General features: G+C 37.8%; 4 protein-coding genes across 7 annotated transcripts; all 4 read right to left on the bottom strand.

The window, feature by feature from the left end:
- Positions 1–1373: 1373 nt before the first annotated feature.
- LOC111796510 (transcription factor PIF4) lies at positions 1374–5462 on the bottom strand. 2 transcript variants are annotated; one of them, XM_023679163.2, is made up of 9 exons: positions 5295–5457; positions 4848–4945; positions 3951–4764; positions 3765–3863; positions 3621–3686; positions 3469–3534; positions 2688–3002; positions 2466–2592; positions 1374–1682 (listed from the first exon to the last, which is right to left on the bottom strand). In XM_023679163.2, exons 2-9 carry the CDS (start codon positions 4916–4918, stop codon positions 1678–1680), a joined length of 1563 nt encoding a protein of 520 aa, XP_023534931.2. In that variant the 5' UTR covers positions 4919–4945; positions 5295–5457; the 3' UTR covers positions 1374–1677. The 2 variants fall into 2 exon arrangements, with proteins under 2 accessions (XP_023534931.2, XP_086980552.1); XM_087124426.1 differs by having other exon boundaries at positions 3621–3863; positions 5295–5462.
- A 1522-nt stretch (positions 5463–6984) lies between these two features.
- Positions 6985–11847, bottom strand: LOC111796583 (putative oxidoreductase At1g06690, chloroplastic). 2 transcript variants are annotated; one of them, XM_023679271.2, is made up of 10 exons: positions 11529–11845; positions 10156–10247; positions 10024–10064; positions 9516–9680; positions 9400–9422; positions 9248–9319; positions 7866–8033; positions 7341–7423; positions 7200–7262; positions 6985–7113 (listed from the first exon to the last, which is right to left on the bottom strand). In XM_023679271.2, the coding sequence occupies exons 1-10, from the start codon at positions 11731–11733 to the stop codon at positions 7000–7002; spliced, it is 1026 nt and encodes a 341-aa protein (XP_023535039.2). In that variant the 5' UTR covers positions 11734–11845; the 3' UTR covers positions 6985–6999. The 2 variants fall into 2 exon arrangements, with proteins under 2 accessions (XP_023535039.2, XP_086980682.1); XM_087124556.1 differs by having other exon boundaries at positions 7200–7423; positions 11529–11847.
- Positions 11848–13695: 1848 nt separating this feature from the next.
- On the bottom strand, positions 13696–17639 carry LOC111796580 (WD repeat-containing protein 26 homolog). Its single transcript, XM_023679268.2, has 5 exons — positions 17265–17639; positions 16217–17026; positions 16048–16149; positions 14264–14893; positions 13696–14072 (listed from the first exon to the last, which is right to left on the bottom strand). The coding sequence occupies exons 2-5, from the start codon at positions 16979–16981 to the stop codon at positions 13857–13859; spliced, it is 1713 nt and encodes a 570-aa protein (XP_023535036.2). The 5' UTR covers positions 16982–17026; positions 17265–17639; the 3' UTR covers positions 13696–13856.
- Positions 17640–18374: 735 nt separating this feature from the next.
- Positions 18375–22394, bottom strand: LOC111796581 (WD repeat-containing protein 26 homolog). 2 transcript variants are annotated; one of them, XM_023679270.2, is made up of 5 exons: positions 22048–22394; positions 20643–21430; positions 20269–20370; positions 19451–20080; positions 18375–18791 (listed from the first exon to the last, which is right to left on the bottom strand). In XM_023679270.2, the coding sequence occupies exons 2-5, from the start codon at positions 21402–21404 to the stop codon at positions 18537–18539; spliced, it is 1749 nt and encodes a 582-aa protein (XP_023535038.2). In that variant the 5' UTR covers positions 21405–21430; positions 22048–22394; the 3' UTR covers positions 18375–18536. The 2 variants fall into 2 exon arrangements, with proteins under 2 accessions (XP_023535038.2, XP_023535037.2); XM_023679269.2 differs by having other exon boundaries at positions 20643–21470.
- Between the last annotated feature and the right edge of the window lie 1953 nt (positions 22395–24347).

Genomic DNA, 24347 nt, shown 5'->3' on the forward strand with positions numbered 1-24347 from the left:
TTATTCACACTACAAATTTTCTCTCTTTTTCTCTGCATCCAAACAGGAAAAAGAACAGCAGCACCACTCAACTCAGCTGCTTTAACTAAGCAAACACCGAGATTTGGGTTGAGTTTGGTACGTCGGTGTTTAGCTTTGATACCATTTGTAACAGCTCAAACCCACATTTTCTTTGGGCTTTACTTTCCGGCTTCATCTCAAGACTTTAAAACGAGTTTGTTAGGAAGAGGTTTCCACACCCTTACAATGAATGTTTCGTTCCTCTCTCCAACCGATGTGGGATCTCACAATCCACCCCCTTGGGGACCCAACGTCCTCGTCCGCACACCGCCCGGTGTCTGGCTCTGATACTATTTGTAACAGTCCAAACCCACCACTAGCAAATATTGTCTTCTTTGGAATTTCGTTACAGGCTTCCCTTCAAAGTTTTTAATACGCGTATATTAAAGAGAAGTTTCCACACCCTTATAAAAAATTCTTCGTTTCCCTCTACAACTAGTGTGGGATCTCACAATCCACCCCTCTTAAGGGTCCAGCGTCTATGCTCGCACACTACCCAATGTCTAGCTTTGATACCATTTGTAACAACTCAAACCCACCACCAACAGATATTGTCCTCTTTAGGCTTCCCCTCAAAGTTTTTAAAACACGTCCGTCAGGAAAAAGTTTCCACACTGTTATAAGAAATGCTTCGTTCCCCTTTCCAACTAATGCACGACAAGTTGAGGGAAAACTACAACATACGAGTTTAACCTCTACAACAAATGCATGACAAGTTTCCCTCTCCAACAAACATTTAACTAAGCAAAGACAAAGATCTGGGTCGAGTTCAGCAACGTTCTCTCTCGTTATCTCTCCATACAAACAAAGAAAAAAGAACGATAAGTCCTTAAAAAACAACCAAAGACAAGAACCCGAGTCGAGTTTTTAGCAAGTCAAATCCACAATTAACAACCAAAAGCCAATGATTGAGAAACACAAAGCTTCAAATCCATGGAATGTCACTAAGTTATCACTCAAAGTGGTTGGTCCTTTTCTTTTCTAACAAGTGGGGGCATGAATGGCCATGAAACAATAAAACATACCATCAACCAAGTTGGCAAAAGATAGGACTAACTTTGTGCAAAAACAAGTCCCTTTCAAACTCCCAACAATCAACAAAAAGATAGGGATAAGATGTTAAAGCTCTCTATATAGAGCTGTCAATATGCTATACCCATTTATTGAATGGTCCTTCTTTGTTCATCTAAGTCCAAATCTCTTGTGGGTCCTATTTCATCATTCTATCCCCACCCACCCTTAAACTTTAGGTCACCCCACCCTATAATATGTTCGTATCACGAGAATAGTTGCAGAAAAGACACGAACTCAAAGATTCAAAGCTAACTTATTTTGAATTCATAGATAAATGTAAGAGATATTACATAAACAAGAGGTTAAGCTGCTTTTAAACTCGATATTTCGGTAGAACAAACTAGATGAACTTATTTTTCGTAGCGGTTTTTCGACAAAAAAAATTGATAAATACCTTGAATTCATATAAGCTGTGTTCTTGGAGGCAAGGAGGCAAGAATCTGTATCAGATATACATGGAGAACAACAATCTGGGAATGATGCTCTGTTATAGACTGAGGGAGGAACCTTAGCTAACTGATAAACATGGATAATTTTCGGTTGTCAACCTGTTAACATCAGCAAAAGAAAAGAGTGTTAACGATAGCTACGTGACCGAGAGACACTTGCGGTATCGGATTCAAAAAGAGGAATGTAGTTTTAATTCCATTGGCCACCGTGCATTTACACTCGAGATTACGACTTGTAAAGAGAGCCACTAGAACGAATGGGGCGAATTGGTTGACAACAAGGTGAAGGGTAAGGATTTTGATGACTTGGTACCCTAAATTATGTCGAAACCGACACATATGAACATTGATTACGGGAAAAGAAGTCGTGCCCAAGTTGGATTATGTAACAGCCTAAGCCCACCGCTAGCAAATATTGTTCTCTTTGTTGGGCTTTCCCTTTTTGGGTTCCTCTTAAGGTTCTTAAAACGCGTCTACTAGAGATAGGTTTCCACACCCTTATAAAGAATGCTTCGTTTTCCTCACCAACTGATGTGTGATCTCACAAGCTACCCCCTTTAGGGCCCACCGCTAGTTGTTCTCTTTGGACTTTCCCTTTAGGGGTTCCCCTCAAGGTTTCTAAAACGCGTTTGCTAGGAAGAGGTTTTCACACCCTTATATCACAATCCACCCATACTTCGGGGCCCACCGCTAGCAGATATTGTTCTCTTTAGGTTTTCCCTTTCGGGGTTTCCCTCAAGGGTTTTAAAACGCGTCAGCTGGGGAGAGGTTTCCGCACCCTTATAAAGAATGTTTCGTTCTCCTTCCCGACCGATGTGGGATCTCACAGGTTAACATTAATCATTTGTTAATGACACAATAAGAATGATTAGTAAGACTTACCCAAAGTTCCATTTACAATATCATTGGCTATAGATCCCCCAAAAGTAGGTCCACTAGCAGGGCCAGTTGCCGCTGGCGTTTGACTTTGCAAGACTGTTGAGGGACAAAATCTGAAGACATTTATGGGCTGCAAAACAAAACCAGACATGATTAATCTTAATTGTTACAATTTTTGAACAAAACATCCAACAGACAAACTCTAAACACAATCCAATATCTAACCTGTGAGCTAGGTTGCATATGATGGAAACTCATTAGACGAGCATACTGCTCTTGCAAAGCGGGATTCGACATCTGATTTTGATAATTCACGGGGTTGAAAAGTTGAGGTTGGCATATCGTCGGTTGGTTTGGAGTCGGAGTCGCTGAAACCGATTGATCGACAACCGGGACCCGAGGTAATTGCATTGAGTTGTGAATTGAAGGCATTGAAGGCATTGAAGGTTGAGCCATTCCCATGCCCATAGCCATTCGAGACATGTAATGTTGAACGCCGGGAAACATCATTGGCACCATCCCGTTTCCCATCCACATAACCTATAGAACATTAAGCAATTAAAAAAACTGTAACAGCTCAAGCCCACGGCTAGTAGATATTGTCCTCTCTGGGTTTTCCCTTTAGGCATACCCTCAAGGTTTTAAAACGCGTCCATTAAGAAAAGGTTTCCACACCCTTATAAGGAATGCTTCGTTCTTCGTTCCCCCTCCAACCGATATGGGATCTCACAATCCACTCCCCTTGGAGACCCCAGCGTCCTCGTTGGCACACCGCTCGATGTCCAGCTCTGATACCATTTGTAACAGCTCAAGCCCACCGCCAACAAATATTGTCCTCTTTGGGTTTTCCCTTCCGGGTTTTCCCTCAAGGTTTTAAAACGCGTCCACTATGGAAAAGTTTCCACACCCTTATAAGGAATGCTTCGTTCCCCTCTCCAACCGATGTGGGATCTCACAAAAACGCAAAAATCAGTAGATTTTGTGGAATTCGTAGCTAAACTCATACCTGTAGTTGTAATTGAAGTGACTTCAAATATTCAATAGCTTCATCTAACATTGAAGCTTTGTCGGTCTGTGACAAAGAACAAAAGATTCATGAACACTGAAATTTTGAAGTCAACCAAGTTGACTTAATATGTTCCAAACATTGTTGGTTACCTTATTACAATGTGGTATGAGTTCTTGCAGTGCTTTCATCTTTTCATTTATCCTTTCTCTTCTTCTCTGCACTAAAACTAAGCTCTTAACATGAAGTTCATAATAGAAAAAAGATTGATAAATGAGGAACGGTCGATATCCTACCCTTTCCGAAAGGTTATGTACTTCAGCAGCACGAGTCCTGCGCGGAAATCCCGACCGTGGAGCTGCCTTGTTTCCCTCAGCAGATTCTAGTTCAGCAGTCTGCAGAAAAGCTCGAGCCGTGATGTTCATACCTCGAAAGTATAACTAATCGACTTCATGATATAAAAAAATGCTTAATAGCTTTACCTCGCTTTGGCACTCGGATTCTTCCCCGTCTCGACCTTTTCTTTTGTTGCTATTACCTCCATTAGATTGTCCAATTGTTCTACTTCTATCCATACTACTTCCCGAACCGCCCGAGGACGAAGTAGCGGTTGGATCCATGGTCTCAGTTTTCCCCCTCTCACCTTGTGCAGCCATCTTTTTGTTAGAGAGATCAACAGATAAGCCAGCATTCCCGACGCCACTCGTCGAAACTCGGCTCACATTTGGTTCAGGATTAGGAACTTGGTTGCTTCCACAGTGGCTCGAACCAACCGTCGTTGCTGAACAATCTTTTCCCTCTCCATGTATCAAGTTTCCAGCTTCTCTCCCTCCATTTGATGATCCCAAATCACCCCTCAGTGCCACAGGAACTTGAGAAAAGTTCATCATTTTCCCTAAATCTCCCAAATCCTTCGTTTGTCGTATCGAATCCGAACACTGATATCTCGGAGGAGGCATCGTGTTCGTAGGAAGCTCAGCAAGAACTGCAAGAGGCTTAGAGTTCTGAGTAGCAGCAGCAGCAGCAGCATCAAAGGCACCAAATCTAGTTTGTGGCAATTCGGAGAAGAACTCCGAACAAAATTCCTTGTCGAACGAATCGTCGTCGAGCGGATCATGAATCCACGAAACCGTCTCATCATCTTGAATCAAAGTGCTTGAAATTCCAGAAGAAATATTAGTCCTATCAAGTGGTTGATTCTGTTTCTGAATAAGGCTTGGTTTTCTAGCCTTTTGGCTTTGTAAGACCACTTGCCCATTTCTCCATAACAGCTCCACAAGATCATCATGTTCATGTCTGTAAAATCCGCCATTAAAGCTTAAAAACCATGCTTGAAAATGCACCAAAAATTTGAAAACAACAAGAAAAAAAGGGCTAACCCCATTGATTTCTTATGGCTAGCTGAAGGAGGATCACCCTCAAAGTTCCAATCAGGAAAGCAATAATTCATGGCCGCCGCCGCTTTGACACAAAAGCTCTGTCAAAATGGAAGAACAAGGCAAAAAAAAGCCCTTAAAATCTCAAATTAGAACACAAAATTCAATACTTAGAGGCTTCCAAAGAAGAAAACAAGAAACACCCACAAATTATTGCACTAAACCCACAAAATCTAGCATAGAAATTGACCAAGAAATGACATAATTAATGAAGATTAAGCCAAAGAATGAGAAGAAAGTCCAAGTAAAGCAGTAAATAATGCACATAATTGAGTATCTAAACAAAGAAATGATTAGAAAACGCCATAATCAAGCCTTTCAAACAGAGAAAAGGAAAGAAAATACCCATAAGCAAAGAACACGAAGAACACGAAGAACAGAGTCAAAAACCTGAAGAAATCCGAGTTTGAATCGAGAGAAAGCTGGAAAATGGAAGTGACCCTGTTCGTGATTTCTCTGTGAAAGGAGAAAACTCCACAGCAAATGCAATGGAGCGAGTGAGAAATGGACCAAAAGGCATTTAAAACCAGTGGTGAGGGAAAAGGACGTCACACACACAGAGGTCAGAGCAAAGATTCGGTACTATAAGGAATAGAGGTGAGGTAGAAGGGGAGGACACGTGGCGAAGAGGCAAGGCGTCTGTGATTTTCTTGTAGGACCAACGGGGGAGGTTGAAGATCAATATTCATGGAGGGTGTGTTTTATTATATCTCTCAATGATGAGAGGGAGAGGAGACAAATGTGGTCGGAAGAACAGTAATGACAACTCACCACCTGATTTTGCCTATCCCAAAAGTTATGTTATCTTTCAGGTTAAAGCTATAGATTTTGTCCTTCAATTATTATTATTTATTTTGGTATTTTTTTTATTTTAATTATTTAATCCATCCTAAATTTGTTATTTTGTGTTTAATAATTATTTAATTTTATAATTCAATTCTCTCTATAATATACTTTTAAAAGTAATGATCCTAAGTTTAAAGATTTTATATTTTTGGAAGAAAATATTTGATTTTTTTATATTAAATTTAAAGAATAAAAAATAAATTTTTTTATATAAATATTTGAAAATTTAGTCCATTTTTTATGAAAAAAATATGTTCTTAAAAACTAATTATTTTAGTTTTTTTTTTTTAAATTTGGATTGGATTCTATTGTCCTTCAATTATTATTATTATTTATTTTGGTATGTTTTTTTTAAAATATTTTATGAATCCTAAATTTGTTATTTTTGTCTATTAATTATTTAATTTTATAATTATTAAAAAAAATTAAATTATTTAGCTTTTCAAAATTGTAAGGAAATATTTGATTTTTTTTATTAATATTAAATTAGGAAACAAAAAATTATATATATATATATTATTTTTTATTTATTTATTTTTGAAGACTCCACCGACAACGACCACAAATTAAAGAATGAAAATTACCATGTTTTTCATCAAATCTATGAAGTCTCATTTGTATTTATTTTGTAACAGCTGAAGCGCTACCGTTAATAAATAATATAAGAGTTAGACATCGAGCGGTGTGTCAGCAAAGATGTTGGATCTTTAAAGAGGGTAGATTGTGAGATCCCAGGTCGATTGAAAGGGGAATAAAACATTCTTTATAAGGGTATTGGAAACTCTCCCGAGTAGACACGTTTTAAAATTATGAGGCTGACAACGATACGTAACAAGTCAAAACGGATAATATTTGCTAGCGGTGGGCTTGAATTGTTACAATTTTATTTTGAATCATGAACTTTGGTACCAATATAATAATATAAACACGTTCTGATGCCATTTATGTTCGAGACAAATTAATATTTTAAAATTTAGAGATGAATATGAAATAATTTATAGCTTCTCGAAAGGTAAACCAATGACAGGTTTGATTTGGGAAGCTAAGGAGCGAAGTTCATTGATTTCTTCATCGGATATGTTGGATGATGGAAGTCCCACATCAACTAATTTAGGGAATGATCATGGGTTTATAAGTGAGGAATACTAACTACATCGAGATGAGGCCTTTTGGGGAAGCCCAAAGGAAAGCCATGAGAGCTTATGCTCAAAGTGGACAATATCATACCATTGTGGAGAGTCGTGTTCGTCTAACAGGATATTCTCCAACCCAATGCACCTGCAAGTTCAATAGCTTGTTCTCCATTTTTGGCTCCGGGGATGGGCACCACGTTGTCTTGTGCTATTAGCCAATTAAGCGCTACCTGATCCGAGCCAAGTAAGTCAACTTTCAGCATTCTTATTGAAAACCTATAAATTTTACGTAGAGAAGAAGAAATCAATTAGCTACCTGTGTGGATGTTTTGTTGTAGCTTTGTCCTATGTCCCGGATCCGGTTTAGTAGCGGTTCGAGCTGAACGTTAAACAAATACTTTAGAAATGAACGAAACGTGTTATGGGTATGTTCAAAGTTTCGAGTGTTTCTACCGACCTTTGTTAAGAACTGTGGAGTGTAGATTTGACCTCGAAGACCAGTTGGAGGATTTGTAGGAGTGTACTTTCCCGAGAGAACGCCTGCATTGTAACCGTAGTTAAAATAATAATATTGTCGTTATTGAGGGCACTCCCTTAGCCATGGTTCGCGTATGGCTTGGCTCAGTTACATGACATTCATGGTGAGGGACGATGCTCTCTTATAGTGAATGAGATCGATCAACGTTACATGATTACAAAAGCAAGTGAAGCTTTTGAACTTGAAATGCGATAACAAAAGCGTTAATGAATATGAACGAGAATTTTATTAGACTGTCTCATTTTACTAAATTTATGGATACCGAAGTTTAGAGAGCAGAACGATCCATCAGGGTTCTAAGAGAGAAAATGTAGAACACGATAGCAGCTCTAGCTCCATCAAATCACAAAACGACCTACTTGTTTAAGAGTAAAATGACAAATCGTTACGGTTGATATCAGATCAGCTCAAAGCAAAAGCAATGAGATATTTGAATAGACTTACCTTGTCCAATAGGCGAATATGCAATTAAGGTGATTCCAAGTTCATCGCAGGCTACCTTCACACCGTTCTCTTCTGGTAATCTGTATATTAAGCTATAATTCACTTGGTTTGAAGCTAGTGGAATACCTCTTTTCTTCAGTTTCTCGTGAGCTTCTCGAAGTCGCTTCTCTGGATTGTAAACAGTACAGAGTGTTTGGTTTACGACATTAAGAATGTTGATGGTTCAAATTTTTTCGATTCAAATAATTATTATTAAAATTAATTAATTATTTAAATATTTATATTTAATAAAAATAAAATAATAAGTTTATTTATTTATTTTCAAACCTTACTCACTCAATTTTCATATATATTATATTTCAAATAATTAAAATTTTATTTGTAAGAGTAAAAATAATCCTATTAAAAAGAACTATAATAAATAATCATAAATTATTTTTTAAAATTAATTATGAACTCAGGTTAGTTTTAACTTAATCTAAGAATAAATGTTTTATTTATTTAAATACAACTCAATTCATAAAGTTGATAAAAATAGTCGTGATAATATAGGTATGTTCGTTAGATTCATGATTTTAAAACACGTCTGCTAGTGAGAGGTTTCGTTCCCTTCTCTAATCGAGATGGGATCTCACGATCCATCTCTTTAGGGGTCAGCGTCCTCGTTGTCACACCGCTCAGTGACTGGCTCTGATACCATTTGTAACAATTCAAGCCCACCGCTAGTAAATATCGTCAGTTTTGGCTCGATACGTACCTCCATCAGCCTCACGGTTTTAAAACGTGTCTACTAGAGGGAGATGTTTCCACACCCTTATAAGAAATGTTTCGTTCTTCTCTCCAACCGATATGCAATCTCACAATTCACTCTTTGGAGGCCAGTGTTCTCGTTGGCACACCATTCAGTGACTAGCTCTGATACCATTTGTAAACGGTCCAAGCTCAAACCCACTGCTAGTAGATATTGTCCGCTTTGATCAATTACGTATCACCATCAGCCTCACGGTTTTAAAGCGCGTCTACTAGGGAGAGGTTTCCACACCCTTATAAGGAATGTTTCGTTCCTCTCTCCAACCGATATGGGATCTCACAATCTACTCTTTGGAGGCCAGCGTTCTCGCGGCACACCATCCGTTGACTAGCTCTAATACCATTTGTAAACGGTTCAAGCCCAAGTCCACCGCTAGTAGATATTGTCCGCTTTGACCCGTTACGTATCGTCATCAGCCTCACGCGTCTACGAGGGAGAGGTTTACACACCCTTACAAGGAATGTTTCGTTCCTCTCTACAACCGATATAGGAACTCACAATCGAGCTCCTCGAGTAACCAGATATATTTTGACACGACCCAAGTTTTTACTGCAGTAATACTAGAACATACCGCTGTAATTTGAAACACCAACAGCCTTCACAAGGCCCAGCTCAACAGCATCTCCAATACCATCAATATACCCTTTAAAAGCAATTGTTAATGAACTAAGCTTATTCTTTATAGAGAAAATTCAAGTTCAAGGTTGGGGAGTGAAGAACAACCTTCATTTCCCCATATTCCAGGCCTGAGAAACAAAGTCAAAACCAGCCAATATAATGAGTCAAAAGCTATATATGTAGTAAAGAGAAGCTGCTTGGAAGAGTCAACAGGCACTGACCAATGAAGTTGATACAGGTCGACCGACGCAAGGCCGAGGCGAGCGAGGGAGTCCTTAAGGACGCATATCACGCTTCGACGACCTAGCCTCCATGGTAATGCTGCAAATTTTGTAGCCACTGTGACATCAACTCCGGGATCCTTTGTCTTCTTTTCTTTAATGAATCTGTAGCAACACTCGGAAGTCAAGTCAAGTGTTGTTAGGTGGGACGTAAAGACAGTTATTGTAACAACCCGAGGCCATGGCTAGTAAATATTATACACTTTGGCCCATTATGTATAGCAGTCAGTCTCAAGGTTTTAAAACGCACGTCTATTAGGAAGAGGTTTTTGCACCCTTATAAGGAATACTTCATTCGCCTCTCTAATCAATGTCAGATCTCACAGTTATCAAATAAAAACGTCGTAAAAGAGACACGAGAAACAAAGACGACGTAAAAGAGAAACGAGAAGCAAAAACTTAGTAGGGAACGAGACACGAGAAACAACAACGTCGTTTAAAAGGGTACCTTCCTAAAAGAGTTTCTGATTCTACAGCACCCAAAGGATACTGCAAAAGAGGAAGGTTATTAGATTCATTAGCAAAGGTCATTTTCGGAATATAAAAATAATAAGGTGAAAATAAGAGGGATATATCCGACTGAGGCGCCATAGATTTCAGCAGTGTCAAAGAAGGTAATGCCATGGTCAACACTGGCGTTGAAGGCAGCTTTAGTAGCCTTCAGCTTCCTATCTGAAATAAAATATCTCAAACCACGTTAACCCGAGCATACCACGATAAATAAGACTATAATTTCGAGTATCAAAAAAAATCTCAAATCACGTTAATCCGAGCATACCACGATAAACAAGACTATAACTTCGAGTATCAAAAAATATCTCAAACCACGTTAATTCGAGCATACCACGATAAATAAGACTATAACTTCGAGTATCATTTTAAAAGATCGATGATTCGATTATTCCACTAATTAAAAAAATTTAAAAAAAATTAAGTTAAATATATATTTTAGTTTAGAAGTTTATTCTTTATTTTAAAAATATTCCATTTAGTTTATATAATTTTAAATATTTCAATTTAATTCTAATAAGTCATCAATAAATTATATTTTATCGACTTAGGCATTTATTTATTTATTTATTTATTATTATTATTATTATTATTATTATTATTATTATTATTATTATTATTATTATTATTATTATTATTATTATTAGGTTATATATTGTTTTACCATAAACTATGATACAATCAACCAACACAATTACTCAAATAAAAAAAATGTTGAGATGATGAAAGTCTCATGCCCGCTAATTTAGGGAATAATCATGAGTTATAATCAAGAAATAGTCTCTTCCTTGTGAGGCCTTTTGGGGAAGCTCAAAACAAAGCATGAGAGCTTATGCTCAAAGTGGACAATATCATACCATTGTGGAGAGTCGTGTTCATCTAACATGGTATCAGAGTTATGACTTAAACTTAGTCGTGTCAATAGATTGGTAAATTCTCAAATATCGAACAAAATACTTGAAAAGAAAAGGAGTCGAGTCTCCTCGAAGGCATAGTAAAAAATGACTAAGACTCTAAAAGAAAAGAAGTCAAGCCTCGATTAAGGGGATAATATCATACTATTGTGAAGAGTCGTGTTTATCTAACAAAAAATATACAATATCATACTAGTGTGGAGAGTCGTGTTCATCTAACAAAAAAAATACAAAAAAAAAAAAAACTTTAAATCATAACAATTAATTTTAAATTGAAAAAAAATTTAAAATTTTAAAATTATAAGTTAATCGGTAACCATAATTGAAACTTTTTTTTTACCATAGTTGTCAAGTTGAAAAGGTAAATAAATATTAAAACGGTAATTTTGAGATGGTAATTAATATATTATCTATTAATTAACGACTAAAATTACATATATTTACTCCGATCTCAAAAGGGTTAATTCCGATTTTTTTTATTTTTATTTTTTATTTTTTACCTAATTTGAGAGGGATTTGATAAACTTACCGTCCCAATCAAGGCTGTTCCAATAGATGTTGTCACCCCAAGACCAAGCTCCAATACCAAGCCTGGTTACCTTCAGTTCAGAACCGCCCAACTTCACTTTCTCTTCCGCCGAAGCAGCCACCACCACGGCGGTCACTCTGTAAATTCTACGGCCGTTTATCGGAGGAATTGAAAAGAAGCGGCCGGAATTTAACGGCACCGCCATGGCTACGGCACCCCAAAGATTAAAAGAAGAAGGAATTTCTTATTGTTTTCGATTTTTGTTTCTGAAGGTGAATGGTTGAGAATTCAAGCTTTCATGTGTGGTACTAATGAAAATACGTGGTATTAATTGTTTGGTCATTTTCTTTTAAATTATATTTAGAAATAAATTTATTTTATTTTATTTTATTTTTTTCTTCCGTTCCAAAAAAGAATCTTACAAGAGTGTTTACAACGTAAACGCATTTTTCTCTCTATTCCCCCACATTTGTCGTATGTGCCTCCATTGAAATGTTGGACACATACGATAGATACCTCTACCTCCATCGACACGTATGTGTTATACGTGACCATCGTACAAGCGAGAAGAACAAAACAAATCAAAATTTCATACCTACAAGACCTGTTAGACGAGGGTTTTATTCGCCTAAACGTCTCACTCTGGAAAGCACTAGTGTTGTTTATAATAAAAGACGGATCAATTAGATTGTGCATCGAGTACCATAAAAGCTAAACAAGGTGACAAGGAAGAACAAGTACTCCTTCCCTAGCATATTCTCACTGAATAACATAAAACGTCAAGTTGAAAACAAAAAAGTCAATGTTTCAATAACGTCCTAGCTTAATTTATAAACCACACGACATTAACGCAATGCTACGTAGAAGCTATTTGTTTGACTAAATTTATAGCAAATGGAACTCCACGATGATAATACGTCGTTTCTATTACGTCATTAAATATAGCTTAGAAAAAGAGATGGAACATATACTTCATAAAAATATGAAATGGATTTAGACAGAAGCATCACTCAAAAGCATATTCAATTAGAAGCCAACAATGAAGTCAACTATGACATAAAAACAGCAAACTTATATTCCAAATCCAGCTACCTCTTAAGGGTTGACTTGACTAAATATTTCTTTTGTCGTCTCTCAACACACGATAATACCTCCTTATAACATAGTAGGGTATCTCTCGAAGCTCCGACAATACCTCCTTATAACATAGTAGGGCATCTCTCGACGCAGCCATTGGACTCGGCAAAGTCCGACAATTCCTCCTTATAACATAGTAGGGTGTCTCTCGACGCAGCCCTTGGATTCGGCAAAGTCCAACAATACCTCCTTATAACATAGTAGAGTAGACCACGAGCAACAATACAGGGATACAAGGAGCAACCCTCTACTACCCCGATTAAGAAACTAAAATCGAAACTCGACCTACTCGTCAAATCCAGCCCCAAGTCAAAATTCAAGGGACGTTAGGAGGAAGGTGAAGAGATATCCCAAGGAATTAACACCTAAAGGAAGATAAAAACAGACGAATGTTTCAAAGCAACTCATTGAAGAGCAAAGAAACTGTAAGATCTCACATCAGTTGGAGAAGAGAACGAAACATTATTTATAAGGGTGTGAAAATCTCTTCCTAGCAGACATGTTTTAAAAACGTGACAGGAAAAGCCCAAAGAAAACAATATCTGTAAGTGGTGGACTTGGACCGTTACAGAACCCATCCTTGCAGAACCATGTAAGAAAACACCAAGCTACCAATAGATTATATGTCTGATAACCAAAGGCTCAATCAAGTTTCACACAAGAATATGAAGTACATGAAGCATATTTCAATGCTCAATGCAAACCACAATAGATCATAGCTGCCAAAGCATTGAATTATCGCTCGGAACCCCATCCCGAACTCGATAAGCAATCCGGTGAAACAAAGTACATAGTATTCTAGATGCCAAAGCAATGAATTATCACTCAAAACCCCATCCCGAACCCGATAAGCAATCCCATGAAACAAAATAAATGGTATTCTAGATGCCAAAGCAATGAATTATCGCTCAAAACCCCATCCCGAACCCGATAAGCAGTCCCGTGAAACAAAATAAACAGTATTCTAGATGCCTAAGCCAGCCATCTCAGATCAGTAATGTATCAAGAAGACGAAATAAAGCGAAACGAGTACCTTCGAAATAACTTATTCATTTAAGAAATAAACTTCATGATTCCCATTTAGCATGAATCTTAACTTAGAAAAGTGATTATAGTAAGTATTTACAGGAGCAACAGTCAGAAAGGAGGGAAGAAAAGAATAGGAACCAGGGACAGCGGTACGTCTTCTCGTTAAGCTCCGCCGTTGCAATAGTGGACGCCGTTGCTGTATGCATTCTTCGATTTTACATTTAGTCCCTTCACGCCCCAAATTCTAACCGTATGGTCATCGCTGGCCGATGCCAGCATGTGCGGGTTTGTAGGATTCCAGCTCACACAATTAACCGAGCCAGAGTGACCAGTCAGCGCTTCGATAAGCTCCCCGGATCCTCTGTGCCATATATATACCTACAAACAGCGAGGACGAACGATCAATTAGGATATACAAAAGAGTATTTATACAGTTCATAGAAAGAAGAAACTCGAGATCTCGAAGGAGATTAGTGTTCTCATTTTAACTAAGTCATCGACGTCCTTCATTCGATGCCTTCATTTTAACTAAGTTCTCGAGATGTTAAAAGGACGAACGATTTGCCTACCCGTGAGTCCTCACTGCCACTTGCAATAAAAGCTTCCTCGAGTCCTCCAAAACAGGACCGGATAACAAACCGAGACCGCTTATGACCTGTATACTTGCATACAAGATTGGGTTCACCAACTAAGCTCCATAGATGGATTTCTTGATTCAGAAGATTAACCAGCAAGAATTTATTATCTTTGGACAACTGAAAAGAAGTTATTGCTTGATCTTCTTCAATCCATCTATCAATTTTGGTCTCCCTATCGAGAAGCAAAATTGCGGTTTCTCGGCATATAGTAATAATGTTCTTCCCGTCATCCGATATTTCTAAATCCGATATCTTCGAAATCCGTTGCCCTTTCCAAGAGTCCAACTCTTTGCCATCTAAATCCCACATGGAGATACTCTTGTCATTAATACCAGCAAGTATAGACTTCCCATCAGGAAACCATCCACATGAAACCAACCCGAAGCCAGCCTTTTCATAAACATGGAGGCACTTGCCGGTCGAAACATCCCACCGCCTAATAACCTCCTCCACCCCACACGTTAGCAGCTGATTATCGTCGGGACACCATGAAATCAAGGAAACGGGTTTTTGGTGGCCGGATAGTTTATGCTTTAGAGAGAATTTACCATTGGAGTTTACCTACAAAACAAACAAGTACACACAAAGATTAGATATTTGAACGCACGGGGTATTGGCCCGAGTCGCATGGTTAATATAGCAAAGGCAGGATGAAAGAGATAGTAACAAAAAATAGAAAGCCCTCGTATAAAAGTTGGATCGGAATTGAGCATTTTTACTGAATAACTCTCAAGAAATTGGTCATGGAAACTAAATTTTCAAGACGAGGCGAGTAATTTTTACCAAATGCTATAAGCTCAACGAGTGTAGTTCTAAAGAAAATGAATACAGGTTTGCCTGTTGTCACCTTAGATTAGCTAAGCTAAGCTAGACTAAGGTGTTCATCAACTAACCTGAATTCTTACGGATATTAAAATCCTAAAAGTTTTCCGATAATCAAGTACAATACGGTCAACCTATTGTCACCTTAGATTAGCTAAGCAAGTACAATAGGGGCAACCCGTTGTCATTGTAGATTAGCTACGCTAAGCTAGGCTAAGGCGTTCATCAACTGACCTGAATACTTACCGATATTAAAATCCTACAAGTTTTCTAGTAATCAAGTACAGTACGGTCAACCTATTGTCACCTTAGATTAGCTAAGTTAAGCTAAGCAAGTACAATAGGGGCAACCAGTTGTCACCGTAGATTAGCTAAGCTAAGCTAGGCTAAGGTGTTCATCAACTGAACTGAATTCTATAAGTTTTCCGATAATCAAGCACAATACGGTCAACCTATTGTCACCTTAGATTAGCTAAGTTAAGCTAAGCAAGTACAATAGGGGCAACCCGTTGTCACTGTAGATTAGCTAAGCTAAGCTAGGCTAAGGTGTTCATCAACTGAACTGAATTCTATAAGTTTTCCGATAATCAAGCACAGTACAGTCAACCTATTGTCACCTTAGATTAGCTAAGCTAAGCTAAGCTAAGCTAAGCAAGTACATTAGGGGCAACCCATGCTCACGTAGATTAGCTAAGCTAAGCTAGGCTAAGGCGTTCATCAACTAACCTAAATACTTACAGATATTAAAATCCTACAAGTTTTCCGATACGGTACGGTGAACCTATTGTCACCTTAGATTAGCTAAGCTAAGGTGTGCTTCAACTGACCCGAATACTCACAAAGATCATAAAAGAAATGTAAATATTTCCCGATTGGGGTGATAGCGATTATACCTCCCATATGATTGCAGATAGATCACTAGATGATGAGGCTAAGAACTTCCCATTATGAGAAAATTGCAAAAACAGAACTTCATCAGTATGTGCTTGTAATACCTGTCCGAAAAAAAAACTAAATTTAGCCAAAGAGGATAATATCTCGAATAATTATTTAAAATCTCACCTGAAAAGTTTGAGAAGGTATCTTATGTTTCCCACAATCATGATCCGTATACAACGACATTTCTTGATACGAAGCGTTGTGATAAACACAAGAGTCTCGTTGCAACAAAAGAGCCTGTTCGACTAAATCTTCCAACCTATTTTCAGGTATCATAATCGCCGGTGGAAGAAGTTTCTGCAATTCCCCTAGCAATTTCGTCCGAGACTTACCTCTCGAATTCTCTTCACCGATTAAACCACTCCGTGAAGGAGACATAACGAAGGACGAAAGTTCATGTATTCTATCAATGTTAATGGAAAGTGGAGCAATCTCAGTCCTCAATGTCTTCAAAGCTTCCATAACCTTATCAATTTCCAAAAGCTCCAAATATTTCTGTTCTAATATCAAAAAACAAGCAGATTTAACCATGTTTTCATTGGATAAACCAAATTTATGTAAGGTTTTAATGCTTTCATCCCAATTTCCATCAAGAATTTGCTGCATAAATATATTTACAGATGAAGAACGCAACGGTATCCCAGACTCTTCTTCGAGACGAGCGCTACTGTTCTTGTAACCGAGAGAATACAATGCATTAGCAATTATTCTCACGAACTCATCTCTTTTAATAACTCCTCTGGATCCAATAACCTTGCCATTGTCTCCTTCAGACGGTAGGGGTCTAGCCATTAAGTCCTTGGAAGAACCGTTGGAAAGAGCCCTAAACTCAGTAGAGGTTAGTTTCATGCGTTTCGAGGCTGGTTCTTCATCCTCCACACCTCCCATGAAAGGTGTAGCTCAGTCCATATATATATATATATATATATATAGCTGTATAAAAGGATCCGCCATTAAAGGAAAGCTACAAAGATCTTAAACAATGAACAAAATTACAAAAATGCCTAAAACTCCGATTACTTTGACTTAAAAACAAGCACTATTGGAAGTTCATCAAACAGATTTCCAGCACTTCCAGTGAACCAAGCAATATCAACAAATCGAAGATCCAAACAAGAACAAGGAATTGGAGTATTCAACCAAATCAATCAAAGATGAAGTGTGAACTAACCGATGATCGAAGGCAAGATTCTCAAAGATAAGGCAATCCCGCGAGCAAAGGAATATGAAGGGGAATTTAAGAGGAGGAGAGAGCAATAATGGAGGAGGATAAAAGAAGGAGATGAAGTGTGGAGGGTCAAAATTCATAAAATATTTATTGGAATTGATGATTTGGGATATAGAAAGGGGAAGGAAAAGGGAAGAGTCGGTAGCATTTTTGTGGGTTGGAGCTTGGAAGAGGAGTTCACTGGGTTTGGCTTTGCTTTGAGGAAACCGCATCAAAAGGTTTTGGTGTAGACTGCGAGAGAGACTTGGAGACGCAGAGAGGAATGGAAACATGGCCGCCATGGGAGGCCTGCTTCTTCTTGGTTTGGGCCTTCACATAAATGGTCGGTGTTTCTGCGTAATGAAGCTGAATTTAAGGGCTTCCTGTTCTGTTTTCTAATTAATATGCTCTTTTTTTTTTTTTTTGTCAAAACATCAAAAACACAATTAAAAAGGTTCGAGAACAAGCATGTCTTAATTTTGAGTATGATGTCTTAGATTTCATTGTTTTATCAAAGTTTAACATTTGCTTACGGACCAAGCATTCAAATGTAACTGTTCAAGATCATGCTATTTGGTCCGTTACGTATCACTATCAGTCTCACGATGCTTACCATTGAGGACCAAGCGTTCAAATGTATCTACTCAAAGTCACTGCTAGTAGATATTATCCGTTTTGGTCCATTATGTATCACCATCAATCTCACAATTTTAAAATGCATCTACTAAAGAAAGATTTTATAAGGAATAACCATCAATCTCACAATTTTAAAATGCATCTACTAAAGAAAGATTTCACACCCTTATAAGGAATACTTTCAGTGGCTTGGGAGCCCAGCATCCTCAAGTGGAATCTCATATTCCACCCATCTTGGAGCCCAAGCTCAACCAAAGCCCACTTCTAGTAAATATGATCCACATTGGTCTCTTACTACTTATTATCATTAACCTCACGATTTTAAAACACGTCTATTAGGAAGAGGTTTCCACATCCTTGTAACGAATGCTCCATTCTTCTCTCCCACCCGGATCTCAAATCAAAGGTACTTCTAATATATATAGAGAGGAAAAAAAGGAGAATTAAATGGACTGAGAATTTTATTAATAGCAACTTTGAATGTCAAGAACTTGGAAAGAAGCAGCTGAAGGAGGAAGTATTTACAGAATAACAGAGGCACAGTAAAAGGAAAGAAAAAGTGAAGAATACAAATGGGTGTGAATTTGTATTATTCTTTCTTCAAGATGTTCCTCTATTGCTACAATGGACGCCATTACCATTACCATTACTACTACTACTGTGTTGTTCATTGCTTTTGGAGTTGACAACATCCAAATCCATCCCTCTTAGGCCCCATATTCTAATCGTATGGTCGTCACTGGCCGATGCCAACATGTGAGGATTTGCAGGATTCCAACTCACGCAGTTTACAGACCCTGAGTGTCCTTCCAATGCCCCTACAACCTCCCCTGTTCCTCTCTGCCATATGTATACCTGCCACAATCCATACACCATCCATCAGCCACAATCAAGCCCGAATCCGAGCTCGAAAGAACATACAACGGCATGCAAAAAAAAAAACAACCCCACAACGACCAACCGACCGACCGACCGACCTCAAACTACCCCTACCGAAACGATTTCGAATCCAAAAGAATGAATATCAACGAACGATGCCTATAGAGAAGCATAGAACCTCACCTAAAAGGGAGAGTTCATAAGGATCTTCTCGATCCCGTAACACACCACAACAATCCCAACCAAGCCCACAACAACGACCGACCTCAAACTACCCCTATCGAAACGAATTCCAATCCAAAAGAATGAATATCAACAGACGACAAGTATAGAGAAGCATAAATCCTCACACCCACAAAAATAAAAGATCTTGAAGAAGGAATACAATCCTAAAAGGGAGAGTTCATAAGGATCTTCTCAATCCCATAACACGCCACAACAATCCCGATCAATATGATCGAGGTCAGTCAGTTAAACCATAGAGAACCTCGTAGAAAGACGTTCACTTCATCCTTTAATCGAGCAGTAAGAAGGCAGATATGCAGATATACATACATAGAGGTAAAGACAACTTTCTTTGTATGATCTATTTAACTAATATCAAAATGTTAATAAGACTAGAATTAGAACCGTACCAGTGAGTCCTCACTACCACTTGCAATAAAAGCCTGGTTGAGCCCTCCGAAACAGGACCGAATAACAAAGCGGGTGCGCTTGTGACCTGTGTATGCTGTAACAATCTCAGCCTCGCCTTCTAGATTCCACAGATGGATTTCTTGGTTCAAAAGGTTTACAAGTAAGAACTTATTATCCCTCGACAATTGAAAAGATGTTATTATTTGATCCTCTTCGATCAACTTATCGACGTTTAACTCCCTGTCGAGTAGCAATATCGCAGTATCCCTACAGATACTGATAATTTTCTTCCCATCATTGGTTATTTCTAGATCAGAGATCTTAAGAGTTCTTTGGCCTTTCCAACCTTCCAACTCGTTCCCATCTAAGTCCCACATGCAGATACTCTTATCGGTAACGCCAGCAAGTATATGTTTTCCATCGGGAAACCACCCACAAGAAACCAGTCCAAGACCAGTTTTTTCATAAACATGGAGGCACGCACCCGAAGCGACATCCCAACGCCTGACAGCTTCCTCCACCCCACATGTGAGTAGCTGACTGTCATCAGGACTCCATGAGACCAGAGAGATCGGCTGCTCGTGACCTAACAGTCTGTGCTTCAGAGAAATTCTTCCATTCAAGTCTACCTAAAAACAAAAATGAGGCAAAGGAAAAAAAAGAAGAAAACCCTTAGACCTGAAAGCATCAATAAAAGAGTGGAAGTTAGAGTGAGTGAAATATTTAACTATCTCTTTTCTTTCACACACACATCGATAAACTAATTCTACGTCGTCATTCTAGAGAGAAAAAAATTTAAAGCGATCACCATAATTACCTCCCATATGATTGCAGATCGGTCACTGGAAGACGAAGCTAAGTATTTTCCATTGTGAGAAAATTGCAAAAACCAAACCTCATCGCTGTGATCTTGTAACACCTACTCAGATCGAAAAAATTAGAAGTTTCAGCTAACAGCAGAAAGAAACGACCCGCGCAGCTACAATTTTTTCCCTTAAAAAACCCCTTAAAATGAAATAATTATATTAATACAATATGAGAAGATAAATCTTGACAAAATAGTGTTATATATATATATATATATATATATATATATATATATATATATATATATATAGATATATAGATAGATGTAATGGAATTGGATACTATTCAACCTAACCCAAACAGTTCTAAAAAAATATTTCTCACCTGTAAAGTTCGAGAAGGAATCTGATTTTTCCCACAATCATGATCTCTATATAATGACATCTCCTTATTTAAGGCGTTATGGAAAGCGCAAGCATCTCGTTGCAACAAAAGGGCACGTTCAACTAAATGTTCCAATCTTTTTTCCGGAATCATAAGAGATGCAGGAAGAAGTTTCTGCAATTCCTCCAGTAATTGTGACCGAGCCTTGGCCTTTGCACTTTGTTGGCAGGATGAGTCAATTTGAGCCCTCATTGACGGAGAAACCAAGCAGGACGAGAGCTCACGAATTCTGCGTTCATTAACATGATATGGAGTAATCTCGGTCCTCAGCGTCTGTAAAGCTTCAGTGACTTTGTCCCCTTCCAGAAGCTCAAAGAACTTCTGTTCTAATACCAAAACAGACGCCGCTTTGACAACACTTTCATCTGATAGACCAATTTTTTGCAAAGTTTCAACACTTTCATCCCATTTTCCATCATGGATTTGCTGCATAAGCACGTTTATGACCGGAGAATGTAGCGGTATCCCAGACTCCTCTTCTAGATAAGCACCAGTTTTTGTATAACCAAGAGAATACAATGCATTGGCTATAAGCCTCACAAACTCTACTCTTTTGATCACTCCCTTCGAACCAATAACATCACCATTGTCCCCTTCGGATTGTAGGGGGCGAGCCATCAAGTCTCGTGAAGAGCCCCCTGAAGGCTCGACCACAGATGAACCGTTCGATAGTCCCTTCAATTTGTCCGGCAATATCTTCATGCGTTTGGAGGCTGGTTCTTCATCCTCTAAACCTCCCATGAAAAGTTCACCTCAGCCCATATATAACTACGATGAACGGATAAACAGATATTTTCGGAATCAAAAAACGTCCCGAATAAATTTCTAACTCACTACTCCACAATGTAGCCAAAGAAACAATCATAAAACTACAATAAATCAAATTGAGACGCAAGAACATAGTAAAGAACTTCAAACCAAATCCTGCTTTTCAACAACAACAATCAAAAAAATTAAAACATTCCCAAGAACAGCAACTTCAAGCGTCGTATATGAATCTAAAGACATTTCAATCATCCAGCAAGATCAACTTTCACCACTTTCCTTAAGTAGATTTACAAAATGCAATCAGCAGTAAACTACATGCCGAAAAAGAGAAGAAACGACGTCGTATTACTAAAGCAAACATAATCAGAGTCAAAACACGACTTGGCGTAATCTCAAACCTGATTAATCAAGAACCAACGCAACACTAATCCCATAAGAATATCATTTTGCGATCAATCAAATGGTTAGCAAAATTTCAACGCAAACACATTACCGACAGAGAATCAAGAGAAGAACATACCGTATCATAAAATCAAAAACAAAACAAAGAAATTCAACAGAAGAAATGGCAACATACCGATGGTCCAAAGCAAGATTCTCGCACAAGAAGCAACCGAGAAATTTCTTTTTAACGAAAAAGAAAAAGAAAATTCAAGAAGACGGAAAGAGTTCTCGGCGGTTGAAGAGAGAAAAAAGAATCGGAGAAATTGGGGAATCGGATTTGGAAATTGAGGGTTTGGTGGAGATGATGATGAGATGAGGATGGGTTAAAGAAGAGTTGAAAGAGATGATGGCGAAGAAATATAAAAGAAAAATCACAGAGTGGGTTTGGCTTTGCGTGGAGGAAACCAACTCAAAGAGGGAGGGGGCTTTCCTTCTGCAGTGAGTGAGAATGAAGAATAGAAATGGAAGAATTCCAACAAAATAATACAGTGAATGTGGCGAGACGAGATGAAGAGCCGTGGGCGCCATGGAAGTCAAGCTTGGGCCTTGTTTTGTTCTTCATTTGGGCCTCTCTAATGGGCCTTGTTTTTGTTCTTCATTTGGGCCTCTCTAATGGGCCTTCTTCATGGCCCATTTTCATTCTGTGTATTTATGATTCTTCAGTTGACTATTTTGGTTTTTACTTGTTTTTAGATTACTAAAAAGAGATGAAAAAACGTGGCAAGCACAATCATACTAGAATGGTTAAAGTAGCCTTTGATTTACGAGCGTCGTTGACAATGTCATTTGTTAGTGATCGTCTTTGTAACAGCCTAAATCACTGTTAGTAGATATTGTCTGCTTTAGCTCATTTCGTATTGTCGTCAACTTTACAGTTTTAAAACGTGTCTGTTAAAGGGCCTTGCATCCTTGCTAACATATTTCCCGGTGTCTGGCTCTGATACCATTTTTTGTAACGACTCAAGTCCACCGCTAGTAGATATTGTCCACTTTGGCCTATTACATATTGTTGTTAGTCTCAAGGTTTTAAAATAAGTCTACTAGGGAGAGGTTTCCACACCCGTATAAGGAATGCTTTATTTCTCTCTCCAACTAACATGGAATCTCACAGTCCACCCTCCTTGGGGGCCAGCTTCCTCACTGGCACAGCTTCTCGCTTTGAAACCATTTGTATGTTTTAGTCTTTACGTATTGTCGTTAGTTTCATAGTTTTAAAACGCGCCTACTATGGTATGAAGAGAGTCTAGCCTTACTTTGACCAGTGTCTCACACTGTTCAGTGACTGTGTATGATACCATTATGTAACGGGCTAAAACGGACAATATCTGCTAGTAGTGAGTTTGTACTTGGACTGTTACAGTTTTATAAACTTTGTCACTGATGGTTAAAGTAGAGCCGTAAAATTTAGTTAGTACTAAGATAAATAGAACTGAACAACTCGACTTAGTAAGCAACCTGAACCGCCAATTGGGACTTATGTCTCACTCTATCGCTCTGTAAAGTTTCGAATCAAAATGAATACTAGAGGCTTTTGCTAATGACATGTTACCTGTTTTGATTCCTTCGGTTGACACGTGTCAATTCCTTATTGATTAAATAAATTCAAATTCATAAATTTTGTTAGGTCGATCAATTTCATAAAACGATCATTTTAAATATAATTATTTTGTTCTTATTTAATTTTTAATTATTTTTATTTATTTATTCTTCAACAACTTTTTTTTAATTGCGAATCTTAATTAAATACTTAAAAATAAATTAATATTTTACTTTTATTTAAAATAAAAGTTTAAATAAATGAATTAAACAACCTTTAAAAATTATAATTAAATTAGGTTGAATTTATTATTTAATAATTATTGATTGAGTTAAAAAAAATTATAATCTAAATTAAAAAATATCTTAAATCCCTTAAAGAATAAATATAAAATTTCAGAAGAAAAAGAAACATATAAATTTGAACTACCGAACCAAATGGATGAGATTAGTCAAAAGTTTATTAAATCCTTTACATCGCTACCGTTGGTTTCTAAATCGTTAGCCATCAGACGTCCTTCAACGATCCTCAAGCGAGTACGCCATTTTATCCCAATCTCGTGAAAGTAGAACACCCCATCCGCCCGCCAACCTGCCCTAGGCATTAATTTCAGCCCAAACTTCCCCCAACTAGATCATAGGTACTTCATTATTAAATTCTCGAGCAAATTCAAAGTACTTTATGGATATAAATACGATCTAATTAAGACATATATCATTCATTAGAAAACATAAAATATCTCGTATGTACCTTACATATTGAATTACCGAAAAATTTTAGGTCGGGTTCGAGGGTTGTTTTCTTTTCACTTAAATATAACGTATTAAAATTTTATAATTTCGATCGTGTTCGTGGTTTGTCCTCCAAAGGCCTCCAACTTATGTCTTAGTTTAACT

The sequence above is a fragment of the Cucurbita pepo genome, chromosome 6 (assembly GCF_057944985.1).
Source record: "Cucurbita pepo subsp. pepo isolate OVF chromosome 6, ASM5794498v1, whole genome shotgun sequence".
In the NCBI taxonomy this organism is placed as follows: domain Eukaryota; kingdom Viridiplantae; phylum Streptophyta; class Magnoliopsida; order Cucurbitales; family Cucurbitaceae; genus Cucurbita; species Cucurbita pepo.

Coding starts and splice junctions, on each gene's coding strand:
- LOC111796581 (XM_023679269.2), bottom strand. CDS start 21,443: ATGGGAGGTTTAGAGGATGAAGAACCAGCCTCCAAACGCATGAAGATA. Junction 20,371..20,642: donor TTCCTTCTCGAACTTTACAG/GTGAGAAATATT, acceptor CGATCTGAGTAG/GTGTTACAAGATCACAGCGA. Junction 20,081..20,268: donor GATCTGCAATCATATGGGAG/GTAATTATGGTG, acceptor TTTTGTTTTTAG/GTAGACTTGAATGGAAGAAT.
- LOC111796510 (XM_087124426.1), bottom strand. CDS start 4,918: ATGAATTATTGCTTTCCTGATTGGAACTTTGAGGGTGATCCTCCTTCA. Junction 3,535..3,620: donor TCATACCACATTGTAATAAG/GTAACCAACAAT, acceptor TCTTTGTCACAG/ACCGACAAAGCTTCAATGTT. Junction 3,003..3,468: donor CACTTCAATTACAACTACAG/GTATGAGTTTAG, acceptor AATGTTCTATAG/GTTATGTGGATGGGAAACGG.
- LOC111796583 (XM_087124556.1), bottom strand. CDS start 11,733: ATGGCGGTGCCGTTAAATTCCGGCCGCTTCTTTTCAATTCCTCCGATA. Junction 9,423..9,515: donor GACCTGTATCAACTTCATTG/GTCAGTGCCTGT, acceptor TTTGTTTCTCAG/GCCTGGAATATGGGGAAATG. Junction 8,034..9,247: donor TGGTGTTTCAAATTACAGCG/GTATGTTCTAGT, acceptor TTTACAATCCAG/AGAAGCGACTTCGAGAAGCT.
- LOC111796580 (XM_023679268.2), bottom strand. CDS start 16,981: ATGGGAGGTGTGGAGGATGAAGAACCAGCCTCGAAACGCATGAAACTA. Junction 16,150..16,216: donor TACCTTCTCAAACTTTTCAG/GTGAGATTTTAA, acceptor TTTTTCGGACAG/GTATTACAAGCACATACTGA. Junction 14,894..16,047: donor TATCTGCAATCATATGGGAG/GTATAATCGCTA, acceptor TTTGTTTTGTAG/GTAAACTCCAATGGTAAATT.